Consider the following 17,433-nt stretch of genomic DNA (forward strand, 5'->3'; position numbering starts at 1 on the left):
CAAAATCCAAGATGGCGTTCTGTCGGCCATCTTGTGCACTGATCGGTACCAAAATGCAATTTGCATAACCAGGGACCTAGGGGAACCTGCACATGAAATTTGAGACAGATCCCTTCAGTACTTTCTGAGAAATAGTGGTAACAAGCTTTAACTATCAAAATCCAAGATGGCGGCCTGTCGGCCATCTTGTTAATCAATCGGTCCCAAAATGCAATATGCACAACTAGACCCCTAGGGATATCTGCACATGCAATTTGAGACAGATCCCTTCAGTACTTTCTGAGAAATAGCTGTAACAAAGTTCAATTGTCAAAATCCAAGATGGCGGCCTGTCGGCCATCTTGTTCATCGATCGGTCTGAAAATGCAATATGCACAACTAGGCCCCTAGGGGAACCTGCACATGCAATTTGAGACAGATCCCTTCAGTACTTTCTGAGAAATAGCGGTAACAAACTTCAATTGTCAAAATCCAAGATGGCGGCCTGTCGGCCATCTTGTTAACCGATTGGTCCCAAAATGCAATATGCACAACTAGGCCCCTAGGGGAACTTACATGTAAAATTTGAGAAAGATCCCTTCAGTACATTCTGAGAAATAGCGGTAACAAACTTTAACTATCAAAATCCAAGATGGCTGCCTGGCGGCCATTTTGTTGACCGATTGGTCCCAAAATACAATATGCACAACTAGGGCCCTAGGGGAACCTACATATGAAATTTGAGAAACATCCCTTCAGTACTTTCTGAGAAATAGCGGTAACAAACTTCAATTGTCAAAATCCAAGATGGCGGCCTGTCGGCCATCTTGTTAACCGATTGGTCCCAAAATGCAATATGCACAACTAGGCCCCTAGGGGAACTTACATGTGAAATTTGAGAAAGATCCCTTCAGTACATTCTGAGAAATAGCGGTAACAAACTTTAACTATCAAAATCCAAGATGGCTGCCTGGCGGCCATTTTGTTGACCGATTGGTCCCAAAATACAATATGCACAACTAGGGCCCTAGGGGAACCTGCATATGAAATTTGAGAAACATCCCTTCAGTACTTTCTGAGAAATAGCGGTAACAAACTTCAGTTGTCAAAATCCAAGATGGCTGCCTGTCGGCCATCTTGTTAACCGATTGGTCCCAAAATGCAATATGCACAACTAGGCCCCTAGGGGAACTTACATGTGAAATTTGAGAAAGATCCCTTTTGTACATTCTGAGAAATAGCGGTAACAAACTTTAACTATCAAAATCCAAGATGGCTGCCTGGCGGCCATTTTGTTGACCGATTGGTCCCAAAATACAATATGCACAACTAGGGCCCTAGGGGAACCTGCATATGAAATTTGAGAAACATCCCTTCAGTACTTTCTGAAAAATAGCAGTAACAAGAATTGTTAACGGACGGAAGGACGGACCACGGACAAAAAGCGATTTGAATAGCCCACCATCTGTTGATGGTGGGCTAATAAATCTACAAACACTATAAGGATTTTCAAATATGTACAAACTTTGAAAGTATGGATTTATTATATTAAAAAAACATCAACAACCAGGCTTCATTGAAAATAATCTTTATGTAAATGCATATCATTCTATTACCAGTATTTTCTGGCTATTTCATTTTGACCTTAAATTTCTAAGACCTTATATTGCGAACTTGTCAGCATTTGATTTGCATCTGTATTTGAATTTGCACTCTGATATCATAAAATAGCAGATTATTTTGTAAAAATGTACGTGACAAAAATGGAAAACCATTATTCTAATTAAGAAAATTCAATACACTGTACATGTAATATTTTCCCCTTTACAAATGTATAATGATATAAAATACCCTGTTGACTACAACTAGCACTTATTATTTATTCCCAGTCTTTCTCCTCAACATTTAGTGTTGTCCTTGTTTTGAAGCCCATATCGGCAAGAGTTACTTCCCTTTGGTCGGAAAAGCACTGCCGTGGGTAACTTGTAACAAGCGTGTATTTCTTTTGATGAAATCCAATGTAGGTCATGTAATCCAATATATGCTGTTGATAAACAAAAACAGGATCTGTAGACAAAGTACACTTAAATGCATTCACAAGAATGTTAGCTAATACAAGAAAAATTGGAAGTAGCCTTAAAATCAACATCTTAACGTCAGATTATTTTTTTCTGGTTTAGAGTAATTCATTGATATTGTTGGTGATACAAAAAGTAGAACCCAGTCTTATTGTAGTTCTACGCTTTGAATACATCATTCAGAAGGAATTCATACCGTGCTTTAAAAAACTTTTGATTTATTTTTTTACCTCCAGGACCTTGAATAAGGTCCTTCATTTGTCCAAACCTATTATCACTTTACCCTAGCATGCATACAAACCCCTACAGATCTTCTGACATTTTGGTTATTGAGAGGAAGTGGTTTTAAAAGTTAAGCATATAAGATCTGTGGGACCATTGTTCCTGGTGAAAGAGTTGCACATATATGAATTTATGTACATTTGACCCATGTGAGCTTGAATGCAACTTGTATATATGAACAACTTTTAATGTCCTAGCTCTATATCCTAGCAAGCACCAAACCCAATCATGTCAGTCCTGACCACTTACATGTACATATGCAAAGCTTTAAAGCATTGATTCTGAATGAATGTCAAGCTCTCAATTTTTTTTAATTTTCAATTTGATATTGAGAAGTGACTTTAATTAAAGATGCTCCACTGCTGTTAAACGGTATTTTTTCACTATCAAAAACACGAGCAGACGATTTAGTTTTTTTCTTCAGTTATAAAAGTTACTTGCTTTACACAATTACCACCATTGAAAAGTTTGAGCTTCTAATTTTACTTCAAGTTAAAAATATGAAAAATAATTAATTGCATCCTGAAAAAATTCCTGTGCACTATGTGGAATGAAGTACTGATTGCACATGCACCAAAGGCAAAATTATTTTACATTATTTTTTTGTGTAAATCTGACATATATACGCACGATAAAACACCAATTACTGTTCAAATGATGATCATCATTTATGCTCTTTCGGCGGTGGAGCATCTGTAAGACTTTGGTATATATTGGCATCTATATACATATGTATTTATTTTTTAGAAATATTTTCATCCACTTTGAGCTTCTTCTTCCAACAATTATGCCTACCATTTCTTAAGTCATTTTTGATAAAGTGAATTTCAAAGAATTCTGACCATTCTACCAGATATGGTAGCTTGATTTCACGAGTTCATGTGCATGTTTAAGTTCATTTCAATCACAAATTATACATGTATTTCACTCATTAGGCCGAGATACTCTGGCCCTGACACCAGACTTAAGACATTATAAAAGACAGATTACACACAGACATGTATCAGTCATTATGTCTAAGTCTGGTGTGAGGGCCAGTCTCCGGCTATATTCACTCATGTGACCCTGAATGAGTCAAGGTCAATTCCAAGCGTTACCTATGAAAGCTTGTGAGCCAATACATTCTGAGTTTCTACTTTGTGTAATAATGAAACTAGGTGGTTAATTACTCAAGGATGTATTCATTGCAAAAATATCACTGGGAAAAAAACCCAAACAACAACAACAACAAAACATATTGTTGTAGCCTTCAATAATAGCCTTTCCCAAACCAATTTATGGATTAAGTAAAAAAAAAAACAAAAAAACAAAAACCTCCAGGATAGACATCAAAATTGAATGCAATTTAAATTTTGTTATTTGAAGGAAAATGATTATTGAGATTACAGAAAATGTACCAGAAATGAAATGAGTGACATATAACTATGCTCAAAAGTTATAAAAAAAATATTTTCGAAACTGCATAATTTTTCACCCACGTGGATTTACAGCACACTTTCAAATGGTTATAGAACCTTTTTGTATCAATGGCTTTATCTTAATATTTCCATTTTTATCAGAATAGATATTAATTTCATTGATTAAGACATTTTTATTTTCTCAGGCTAGAATAATTTACCAGGGGCATCCAGAAACATGCTATCAAGACATCTGTAGAATCAATACCACATTTTGAACCTGTTTTATTAATATGGGAGTGTCCACAAGGCAATGAAACTTAGTCTTAATGAATTACTTACATGAAGTTATGAAGTATTGAATCATGAAAATTGAATTTAAATTAAAAATAATAATAATAATTAAAAATAAAATAAAATCATGGACTCTCTTTCTTTGGCAAAAATAAATATTTCCAGTACTTCAAATTATCAGGCACAGTTCAGTAATGATTTCAGTGCAAATGGTCAATAATTGGGATATGACACAATGTCTGTGATCCGTTTGACGTCGGACTTTACTATACAATGTATGTTTACAATATCATGTGGCACCGGAGTGTACACTACAGTCCAGCTAATGTTTGTAGATCAATACTGGTCTTGGTCATTACACAGGGGTTATTATATATGTGGCCAGTATTAAGTAATCTTGGTGTACACATCAGATACTAAAATAACCAGCCATTATCTCAGGTGCGGTCACATACTAGGAGTAGTGAATGGTTCTAGTTATTCACCTAAACTACACAACAATAGCACACAAGTCTTAATGCTTTAATACCAAGAAATACACTTTCCCTTATGCACTGCTAACCATGCCATTTCCATTTCAATTAAATGTTATCTGTTATATATTTAAGTATTTCTCCTATTTGTTTGTATAAACGTATGAATGCCAGCTGTTAGATCTATTACATTTCTCCTAGACATCATAAATATCTATATAGATTTAAATAGTCAAGAAGCTTTTAATAACAACTTGCTATTGATTTTCAGTTCCTTTGTTAAATTCACCAACAGTAATTCACATATCACAGTTTTAAAATAAATTGTTCTCTACGTGTACTGTACATGTATTTGTGTATTAATTAAGTTATATGCATTGTATTTTCATTTAGAAATATTTCTAGATTGTTCTGTTGAAATATAAACATTAAATGGATATACAATTTATAGAGCTGTACTATAGAAGAACTTTCAGTTAACTTTGAACATTGATACATGTGGAGTAACTGTAACATATAATACTATAATATTATTATGATGAGGTCATAAACTTTTAGTTTTAACAAAAAAGTCAACAGTGATGATGTGATGTTACAAGATAAATATTTCTACTCATATTGATATAAGAAATGTCTTTGACCAGTACTGCATTCATATTATTTAATCAAGAAAAAAAAAAAACCATATTGAATAATTAAAGTCACAAAGGTCCTTAGTTTTATTACAATATCAACTCATCAGAAGAAAAGGGAGATTATATATAGGGAAAGCGACTATGATGAGTATAGTATTAGCGGGTGGAAAATTAAAACAAAACTATAATAAATAAATTAATTTAAAAAAATATTTCAAATAAGAGGAATTTTTTCCTATTTACCAAAGTTTTACAGTTTTGGTCTATAACTCTGTGGTCTTGCTATGAGTCCAATACAATCAAAGCCAAACTTCACAGATTTGCTGAATGTCAGAAAGGGGGGAAAACCCAAGATTACAGTTAAAGGACATCAGCCGCATGGTGTAATCAAAACCAGGTGACGTTTCATTGTAAAGGTTTAACGTATTGTATATGCTACCTCTATGTTCAAATAAAGAATCTGGAAATCATCTGAGTTAGTCTGTTCAAATCTTATCAAGTCAACTGTAAAATTTTCTTAACCAAATGAAATATACCTGTATGGTATCTGTAGATTTAAATCTCCTTTGTTTTAGATCTCTCAGTGGAGTGCGTAATGTCACCAGCACACAATCTAGGGCTCCTTCTGGTGGCTCCTCAGGGAGTTCTATCTTCTACAGATAAAATAACATGTACTTCAATAAGGACACAAACTTTTCTCTTCGAAATGGTATCATATCAGACAAATATCATAGGTCCTTTTTCATATGATTAAATTCCAAAAAAAGATTGATTTATTTACACATGTATTGTGATGCTTACTATTAAAATATTAATTGTTTTTCAAGTGAAGATAAGTTTTATTAATATGTATATGATACACGATACCTATGGTATGTTGATACAGTCTTGTTGGTAGAGGAAAGCCGGAGTACCTGGAGAAAAACCATCGAACATGACGAACAGTGGTCAGTACCTGACAATTGTCCCACATGCGATTCAAACTAATAACCCAGAGGTGACGGGTTTGAGGCAATATGTCGGGATAACTTAAGCACTCCTCCAATGCGGTGCCTAATTTTACAAAAGGGAGTGTCATCATCAAAAACCAGTAATCACCATCCCCCCCCTACCTGTTTACAACCCCCAAGGAAGTTTGGTGATGGCACCTCCGTGTTATGTTGATGCCATTCTAGATACCACATACACTGACATCAGCACTATCATTTTTTTACCTTTTTCTTTCGTTTCTGTAACTCCTGTCTGGCGGTCAGTAACACCTCTTTATTAATACTCTCTGGTAACCGACGGTGACGGGCAGCACTCTCCCTAGGAAGTTCATCTCCATCATTATCAACTATTATTTCTCCCTGTAAGAGAAAAAGAAACAAGTTCTAACAGTTTATTCCCTAAACAGGTGCTTTGATATTCTATTGGAGATTTATGTGAAGCAATATGGTTCAATAGTTTCACTACATTCCAACTGTAAAATTTAATTTGTAAGCAATCCCATGCAGATATTGTATTTGCCAACCAATTCAACTTGAAAAAGAAGGAAGAATACATATGTTCAAGCTCAGTATAAATACAGGGTATCGCAAATGTAATGTTATATATAGTAAAAAGCTATCATTTAGGTAAAGCGTGCTATCATGTAAGACTTTGATATAGATGCATACCGGTAATATATCACCTATAGTTAGGTCAAATCTTTATACGTCACTGGTGAGGATTAAGATAAAAATGATACCCCATTTTAGAGAGTAATTAGGACTTGTGTACCTATAAGGACAAATCATTCACTTAAATTTACACAGGGGAGACGCAGATTAATGAATAACATGATTTATAATATAGCAGATTAACTTTTAAAGAAAATGAAGCTGTTCCTAATCTTGAATGATGTCACTATCTATACAAACCTCAGGTACCAAGGGACTGATTATAAATATAAAATAAAATATAATCAAGCAATATAAAAACACAAACGCTCTAAAAAAAACAACTCTGCTTTTATCAATAATGTTTATGTATTTTATCATTATATGTGAAAATATATAGCTTCGGTTTGTATATATTTGCATGATCACACTCTCCTTATACAATATGAATGACTGCAGTATGTCATACAGGTACATGTATATGGTATATAAAATGTTTTTTTTTAGCAGAACAAACTTAAATGGACTCTTTTCAGTTGACCATAAAAGAAAACATAGTTCAGTCTACTGACTAAGTACCAATGTCCAATTCTTAATGATGAACAATAAAATCAATGTTGTGATAAAATTATTTTTATCAGTGATATTATTAGCTAAAATCAGGTGGAATATGATTCTTTATCACAAAACACATCAAAATATCAACATGTTTATCACCTTTGTATATCAAGATGACGAAACAGCTACAGATGATAACCAGCTTTAACTTGCATTTGAAATGTCAGACGGCAAATAAATCATCTGCTACAGATGACGAAATCAAACGACTGGATCAAAGTTAGGTCCATATGTCACATATGATGCAAGTCAGCAGACACAAATATGTTTCTATGTTAAAAATTATATACTACTCTAAACAATTCCTTATAAAGAAATCTTTATTTCTTTTAATGACCATGTTGTCTAACTCACCAATATTATTCTTTTGAAGTTTACAAGCAATAAATACCCAAGTTTGCTTTATGACACTTTCAGTATAAATCATGAAGGGTAAAAACTTTTATACATTTGCTCTGTCAATGCTGAATATTTGATAATAGGGCAATATTTTATTTTATCTATCAAAATTTATTTAATGTAGGGCATCCCTATGTTGATTGAATATCTGATAATTGTAAGTACATGTACTTTCAGTATTTCATTTTATCTAACAAAGTACAGGTTCTAAGGTATGTAGGACTCGGCTGCCCAGAAACGTGATCTGCTGATCAGACACGTTACGTCACACAAGTATAAAAGTGTGTCACTAGCAGGGATTCTGATTGGTGGAAAGTATTTCAGCAGAATGAAATTTACATGCGTTGGTGAAGGCCGTTCACCTAAATGTACAGGGATGGGTGTGTCAAAATCCAGCTTGATCATTGGTTAACGGCAAGTCACTTCAGGTCATACACTTTTTTTTTGCACAAATCTTTTCATTGCATGTTACCCGCCTAGGAATGCTTACAAATATTTCATACACAAGTATGTGTCATGTTACCAACTTAAAAACCATTACCAACATGACAAAAAATCAATGAGATATCAAGAAGTAACATACTTAGGTAGGTGTGTCAAAATCAAGCATTGTGATTGGTTATAGCGTCATATGTACACAGTATCTACCAACATTACTTCAAATTTAATGTGTCCCAAAGGGTAATGTTTTTTTTTGCACAAATTCTGTTTAAACCTCTGTATAAATGTCTACAGGATCTGATTAGATTTGTAAACGATCCACACACATACTGAACACAGGTAAACAATTTCCTATTGACTGTGTTCTTTAACATGTTGACTAGCTGTTGTGCCATGTATCTTTCAAAATAAATGAACCATGAAATATTCCGTTAAATCCAACTGATGAACTGTAAACTTCTCCATCGTGAATTAACTGGTGCTTGATCTATAAGCTTCTTGCTCATTTATTAATATTCAAACACTGGGACATTGAATGTAGCCTACGTGCCAACATCTCTGATTTCAATACGGTCTCCTAGCTTCTCACCATATGATCTTTTACCATCACTCAATCAGTCTGTATTAGAAAATCATACTTAATATTAGTTGCCACAGTGACCATGCACTTCATATCAGAGGCAGTAAACAAGGGGCATTGAATTCAAGAAAAAGCAACATCTTGTTATTTCAATAGATTATATATCTGTATTTCAATGACTTTATTTAATTTATTGAGCCTTAAAAGATTTCGGGTAAAATTGAATTGACAACATCATTTCTTTAACTGATAAATTTTATTTTGCTCCTACTTTGGGATCTACCTATTTTAAGGAAAACATGCAGACTTTTGCAGTAATGGATATTTAAATATAAGCCGCATGAACCAAGCAGATTAAAATCATAAATATCACAAGTGGATGTTTTTATCTTTGCTATTCACCTGACAAATGCATACTGTTTGGTTGCTATATATATACATTTACAGCACAAATAGATAGATACACATGACTGCACATTTATACTAGCTGTTTGTAAGTATTTATTGAAATTGATAATAATTCTAGTACAGTCCTACATTTTAAAAGCACAGCGTTCATGAACACAACAACTTCTCGTGACTTTACTGTAATGTAAAGGACAAGAGGATCAGAGAGCACCTGATTAATTCAGTCCATATTTCATATAACCAACATATGGCCCAGATATTGGTACCATCTTAATCTCAATCTCCAATGGATGCAACATTTGAAATATATCAGGGATAATTCAATAATTGCAGAGAAGCAGTCATTTATAGCAATACCATTTTGGTCAATCAGCCCAAACATCTCTACAACTCTGATGTATAATCTCCACCCAAGAAGGATGCTTTTTGACATAGAAAATATAAGCGATATCTATAAATAGCTTTCAAACAAGAAGTTCCTGTTCCTCAGATCCCTGGGGTGGGGGTAGGGAGGCAGTTCATGTTTTAAATGGGTTAAAAAACAATCTCAAAAGAATAATGAAACTATCAGATGTAAATAAGATTGGATGGCAATATGAAATATACATGTTTATAAATAACTTTCTTCTGGAAGATATCTCTTGACCGAGTTTTGTCCACCATTGGTATATAGACTTTAAATATAGGTCAGTAATACTTGGTTATTTATAGGTCAGTAACACTAGGTTTTGTATACAAACAGAGCAGATTACAGCACGTTTCACCTCAACTCATATAAAATATATAGGGTCACAGAATGTTTCCCCTCAACTCATATAAAATGTATAGGGTCACAGAACGTTTCCCCTCAACTCATATAAAATGTATAGGGTCACAGAATGTTTCCCCTCAACTCATATAAAATGTATAGGGTCACAGAACGTTTCCCCTCAACTCATATAAAATGTATAGGGTCACAGAACGTTTCCCCTCAACTCATATAAAATGTATAGGGTCACAGAACGTTTCACCTCAACTCATATAAAATATATAGGGTCACAGAACGTTTCCCCTCAACTCCTATAAAATATATAGGGTCACAGAACGTTCCTCTCAACTCATATAAAATATATAGGGTCACAGAACGTTTCCCCTCAACTCATATAAAATGTATAGGGTCACAGCACGTTTCCCCTCAACTCATATAAAATGTATAGGGTCACAGAACGTTTCACCTCAACTCATATAAAATCTATAGGGTCACAGAATGTTTCCCCTCATTCCATATAAAATATATAGGGTCACAGAACGTTCCCCTCAACTCATATAAAATATATAGGGTCACAGAACGTTTCCCCTCAACTCATATAAAATATATAGGGTCACAGAACGTTTCACCTCAACTCATATAAAATGTATAGGGTCACAGAACGTTTCACCTCAACTCATATAAAATATATAGGGTCACAGAACATTTCACCTCAACTCTTATAAAATACATAGGGTCACAGAACGTTTCACCTCAAATCATATAAAATATATAGGGTCACAGAACATTTCACCTCAACTCATATAAAATGTATAGGGTCACAGCACGTTTCCCCTCAACTCATATAAAACATATAGGGTCACAGAACGTTTCCCCTCAACTCATATAAAACGTATAGGGTCACAGAACGTTTCCCCTCAACTCATATGAAACGTATAGGGTCACAGAACGTTTCCCATCAACTCATATAAAATGTATAGGGTCACAGAACGTTTCCCCTCAACTCATATAAAATGTATAGGGTCACAGAACGTTTCCCCTCAACTCATATAAAATGTATAGGGTCACAGAACGTTTCCCCTCAACTCATATAAAATGTATAGGGTCACAGAACGTTTCCCCTCAACTGATATAAAATATATAGGGTCACAGAACGTTTCACCTCAACTCATATAAAATGTATAGGGTCACAGAACGTTTCCCCTCAACTCATATAAAATGTATAAGGTCACAGAACGTTTCCCCTCAACTCATATCAAATATACAGGGTCACAGAACGTTTCCCCTCATCTCATATAAAATGTATAGGGTCACAGAACGTTTCCCCTCAACTCATATAAAATGTATAGGGTCACAGAACGTTTCCCCACAACTCATATAAAATGTATAGGGTCACAGCACGTTTCCCCTCAACTCTTATAAAATATACAGGGTCACAAACCACAAATTCCTTCACATCTCACTGACTCTCACTTCTGCATGGATCATGGATCACTTGTCATATGAACCACTTACATCAAAACTTGTAAATAAACTACTACATACCAAGTCTAGACAAGTCTGATTACTACTTTTAAAATTCCTTGATTTCACCAATATAATTATGGACCATTCAATACAAATCCCCATCTCATCATTAAAAAATAATATAAAATGATTAAATTTCTTGTCTAAGATAAGTTGTTGTGCTTTATTATGATATTTAAAGCAGAAAGATGAATACAATTTACTCCTCAAATGGTCTTAAAATCATAATTGTTTAAAAACAGTTTATTGTCTTGTCAAGTTTCATGCTTTAATTAGCATTAAATTTTTCATACACCTATTGTATTGTTGGGGCCCAATTTCATAAACATTTCTAAAATTATAAATATCCAAGGGGCTTTTGTCCGGGGAGGGCTTTTGCCTTAAAATCAAAAGCATTACAGAAGTCACGGAAAAAATCTTAAATTAAGGAGCCATCCATAAAATCTGGAAAGCCGAAGTACCAAAATAAAACCCATCAAGCAGCAGTCAGTACCAGTACCTGGCAACTGGCCAACAAGGGATTTGAACTCATAATCTGGAGGTGGAAGGCCTGTGGTGATATACAGGACATACTAACCATTAGTCACACACCTCTCCTTTGGGTGGTCACATCGTAACCAGAATGGCACAAAAATATAGGTACATTTTTTAAAGCTTGAATTAAGTAAATAAGACTGATATTAACATTGACATTCAAATGTCACAGTATAGACTCTTTAAAAGGGTCAACTGCAGATGTGACAAAATGGGAAATGGAATGTGGGGGGAGTATTCTATCATATGGCTCTGTTGTGTATTTCATATATAAATATTTTTGTTTTATTTCATATGTATATATGGATATGATAATGTTCCCACTGGAAATAATTCTAAACAACAGGAACAAAAACAATTAAACCTTTCTGTATTTAAACTGATTTATATAATGGTGGTATCTACTGCTTTAGTATCAGTTCTATTATTGTTGTATACAATAATAAGTTATTTGAATGCTGATTGTTCTTGGCTATCATCCTTGATTTGATATTTAAAAGCAGCAGAATTTGGTCAAAATCAAGATGGAACTGCCAGCCTGAACATTAATGTTGTATTAGATACAATATAAAATTGCTTGAATACTGATTGTTCTTGGCTATCATATATCCTTTATTTGATATTTAATTAAAAGCATCAGAATTCAAGAAATCAAGATGGAACTGCCAACCGGAATTCATTAAAAGGACTGAAACATACAAGTTACATAGCTCTATCAATATGACTATCTTTTAGGAAGAGTGGATCATAATCATCATCATAATCATCATCATTATAATCATCATTATCACTGCTGCCGTCATCCTCCTCCTCCTCCTCATCATTATAATGCCCATCACAACATCAAAGTCTAGCCAGACATCACCAACTGTCTCCATATCTCTATAGCTGGGTGGGGAGGCTATAGCACATTACGCACCATTCTGTTGGACATTTTTTGTGAACCCGGATAAACACTTAAGATTAAGTTTTATAGTTTAACCACTTCATCAGATAAACCTTGTATCAGGAGAAGTCAACAATGACATGTATTTTACTGTTAAGTCATTGTATGTCCTTTCACTTACCTGTTCTACTCATGATATGACAAGGATGTACAATTGGAATGTCAACTGTGAAAAATATTTTGTCTTGTCTTGTTTTTGGACATATTAAAAGATATTATTTATAAAACAGATTTAATGCCATTGGTACATCAAAAGTTAGTTAGAATGACAGTTAAGAAAAGTCACAAACAGGGTCACATGAGAACAGGTGTCAAGGACACTTATTGTTCCTCTACTTAGCAGGACTACAGTTGCTAGGGGAAAGACTAATAGAATCTTACATGGGAATGTTAAGTGGACAGGGATATCTCAATTCAAGTGAAGGATTTTATCTTGTCAACCCTCGACTTGCCAAAAACTTTCACTCCTGTTGAGATATCCCTGTCCAATTGACAGATCCATGTGAGATTCTATTTCTCCCATACTCAATAGAAAAAAAATATCATTGCAAGTTTCCAGCTTTTTCATCACATCATTATCACAGGATGTATTAAAATTCATGACATCATCGACAATGCACGTCACGTTTACGTCACATGTATTGATGATGTCATGTAATTGTCTAGCACCTGTGACCTGTCTTACAACCCCTGTACAAGACAGCTCACACATGCTAGACAATTACGCAAGATAGGGCAAATATGTCTTACATATGCTAAAAAATAATATGTGATGTCATCAATTTGTGCTATGCCCATTGTTGATGACATTAATATCAATTTTAAAGCATTACAACATTTCTGTGGTAACTGTGATGAAAATTTTTCTATAATTTTTTCAGGTGACAATGTAAGACAAGCTTGGTGTTGACCAACCAAAACTTCCAATCAGGGTAGGGATAACCCTGTCCACTTGTCAGACCCATGTTAGATTTTGATCTGAGGACAAGGAGGACACACACAAGTGAGGCTCAAATGATGAGGACAGGAGTCAATCAGACATTGATAAATATAACAAAGAGGAATGCCTAGTGGAAATCTGGTGGCCAAGAATCCCCAATGACAACGCTTGTATTTTAGGTGAAATCTTATCAAAATGAAGCAATATGTGAGAAAAAAAAATCTTTATATTCCCATTATATTAACAAAGAGACAAGAGGCCCCAGGGCCTTAATGGTCATTTGACAATCATGGTATAAGAATTGCATTAGAATCGATATGATTCATGCTGGCGACATTTGATTTGGTAACAACCCAAAAATAAAAACATTTGGTCAGGACCATGTCAGGATCATTTCTGACTTGTCAAAATGTGTTTCAAGATGGCATCTGTGGCGGCAATCTTGGATTTTGAATTGACACGAAAAAAACCCAACACTTAATCAGGATCATTTCAGGCAAGTTTCATCTAAATTGCACTGATAGAAATTGAAGAGAAGTCCAAAATAAGAATCTAAGATGGCGGATCGAGTGAAAAATAACAACACTTGGTTGGGACCATGTTAGGATCATTTCGGGCAAGTTTCAGCCAAATAGCATATGTTGAACTTGAAAAGAATTTCACAAATGTGTCTTCTAGAAAGCGCCTGTAACAGCCATCCTGGATATCAGATTGACCAAAAAAATAATAACACCTTCCCCTAATGATGACTCACATTAAATATGGTCGTAAGCCACTCAAAGTTTAAGGAGGAGTAGGATTTTAAAGCCTAATTTCATTAATGTTCCCCCTTCTGATGGTCAGGATACCAGAAACCAACACTGGGTTCTCACAGAAACAGAGGGGCAATCACAAAGTTGTGGGCCATTGGACCAAGTCCTTACATTAGTTTGGAAGTGACTTATTAAAATAGATCAATATGAACAGGTAATGGTACCAGTAATATAAGTATACATTGTAGGTGGTATACCATAATCAATATATCAGAGTCTATAGAATTCTTCCTATAGAGATAGTTACTTGATTAGGTTAGGGATGGTAAAGTAAACCAAGATGGCCTCTGAATTAGTCTTTGCAACTAATTATTAAGTACAATGTAGCATTTCAAGCACAAAAACAAATGCTTCAAAGTCATAATTTACCATCCAGAAAAGAACATGTACCCAGTAAGTGACATTGACTGAAAGTGGACGTCCAGAACCGTCAGTGTTTAAGTTGGATTATATTTTTTTGGGGTTTACATTAATTCATTTATGATCAGTTGCCTCTATAACCCACATTTATACATTTTCTCATAAGTTATTAAAATAACTAGAACTACAGTCGCCAGAATACATTATGTACAAACTTTTTTTTTTTACATGTAACTATAGTGAAATATATGGCTGCTGAAGTTTTTAAGATTTTAAATGGTATTTCTCCATCTATTTTAAATAATTTAATTGATAAGAAAGAAGTATTTTACAACCTCAGGAAAGACAATACTGTGAAGATTCCAAAGGTGAACACCTCAACATACGGGAAAAGATCTTTTAGGTTTGTGGCATCTCAGATGTGGAACAGTCTGCCGAATGACCTTAGACTAGTTGATAACTATGGGTCGTTCCATAGATTGCTTAGCACCTGGGATGGCCAAATCTGTTCATGTACCATTTGTTCTAACCCCATCGGTTGAGTTGTCCCCCTTTGAAATCTTTCCTTCCAGTCTTAGTCATTATCCATTGTAATGATTGAAACATTAATTTATGTTATCTTTAGCTTAACTTTTTACATATCTCTTTGATTGATATTACCTTAAATATACACTATGTTAGTGTTTATTCTGTCAATTATTACTTTTTGCCATATTGGCATACATGTATATTACACTCTTGCAGTGTTTTAATACTCTATAGTAACTGAATTGTCTCATATTGGGATAGTACTGAGTGCTGAATTGTTTGAAAAAAAATAAAAATAAAACCTTTTTTTTTTCTTCATTCTAAAATACCAAGAAGCATCCAAATAATATGTTGGATACATTCAATGGTCATTTAAAGGTCGATTTTATGTAAAATGTAGCTCTTTTTATTCCTGTCTGAAAAATGTGGCAAAATTCAGGTAAGAAAACAACAAAGCTTTAGAAAAAAAAAATTTAATTGTTCTTTGCTTTTAAATATTATTTGTACACATCAGTACATGACCTTCTTCTTTTATTTTGTCAATAAAATCAATCACAACTGATTATTGAAAAAGAAATAATGAAAAAAATTAAAATTTTGTTATTCAAGGGAGACAATCTGTGGACAGCTTTGTCTCGTATCAAATTTACATTAGACTGGTGATTATTCTTTTTGAAAACAAATATTTGACAAAATATGAAAATGGGTGATTTAGGAAACAAATAGTAATTATATATTTTAAATATATAAGGTGAAACAATTATTAGTTATGATTTAACTTGTTCAGTGAAACCAGAGGGGAAGTGTGTGTGTGTGTGGGGAGGAGGAGGGGGGAGGGGGGGCGGTTGCAATATGTTGTTGGTGGTTTTATTGTACATAGAGATTAGAGTTTTCCTGTCTCCAGTTTAAAGTCTTTGGCTCCAGATGAGAAATAAAACTGGAGCATACACATGAGTTATATTACTGGTTATTTCTCTTCCAGAATAAATGAAAAATAAATAGGAGTCCTATGTAATGATCGACCTCTGACAGCCTTATAGCAATGATACAAATACAGCAGCCTGGAATAGAAAAACAACCTGGTGTAGTACACAGGCAATTTCTGTACCATAGTGATATATAGTGTTGTAATTGGTTACAGGTAGCCTAGAATAGACTAATTAACCACCTTGTAAATTACACAGGTAATTCCTGAATATAAGTTCCTTTCGGTGATATTAGTTGTATATCCTTAAATGGAATTCTCAATCGGGTAAAATACTCTGATGATTCCACAATGTTGTGTGTCCTCGTTGAAGATAAAAGTACAACATGGTAAAACAGTAAAAACACAACGGAGTATGACCATATATGACACACGTTATGGCCTTACTGTTGATATGGGTACAGGTAGCCTAAACTAGAATTGCAAAATAGCAAAATACAAACGTAAATCCCAACCTTGGTGTCCTTCTTGACAATTCAGTTACATGCATGGAGCCTATGAAATAGACTGAACTGAATAGCATCTGGTAAAATACACAGATAAATCTCTAATTTATTTTCTTACAATGATATGGATACAGGAAGCATATAAAACAGACTTACAATCTGTTAAAATACACAGCTGATTCCCTGATACTCCTTTTATATATATAGATGTGGAAATGGTTTCTCGAACATTGTTTATTGTGACGAAGATTTTTTCTTCCTGCTGTCACCTCTGATGCTCACAAGTATGCATGCACTTATTCTGCAATTGTATGGTACAACTCAAAGCAAGTTTAAAAACATAATGCAACCTAGCTAATACTAATGATTGGAAAATTGAAACA

The 17,433-nt window shown here is 34.2% G+C and overlaps 1 protein-coding gene across 3 annotated transcripts in view; it reads right to left on the bottom strand.

Annotated features, from left to right (window-relative positions):
• Positions 1 to 1,555: 1,555 nt before the first annotated feature.
• Positions 1,556 to 17,433, bottom strand: part of LOC138323107 (UBX domain-containing protein 8-like) — a 30,235-nt gene continuing 14,357 nt past the window's right edge. For all 3 annotated transcript variants that reach the window (XM_069267463.1, XM_069267461.1, XM_069267462.1), the window contains 3 exons: positions 6,353 to 6,487; positions 5,675 to 5,791; positions 1,556 to 2,023 (listed from right to left, as the gene is read on the bottom strand). In XM_069267463.1, coding sequence (XP_069123564.1) covers positions 1,859 to 2,023; positions 5,675 to 5,791; positions 6,353 to 6,487 — 417 coding nt within the window. In that variant the 3' untranslated portion in view covers positions 1,556 to 1,858. The remainder of the gene's footprint in view (positions 2,024 to 5,674; positions 5,792 to 6,352; positions 6,488 to 17,433) is intronic.

This window comes from Argopecten irradians, chromosome 5 (assembly GCF_041381155.1).
Source record: "Argopecten irradians isolate NY chromosome 5, Ai_NY, whole genome shotgun sequence".
NCBI classification, from domain to species: Eukaryota; Metazoa; Mollusca; class Bivalvia; order Pectinida; family Pectinidae; genus Argopecten; species Argopecten irradians.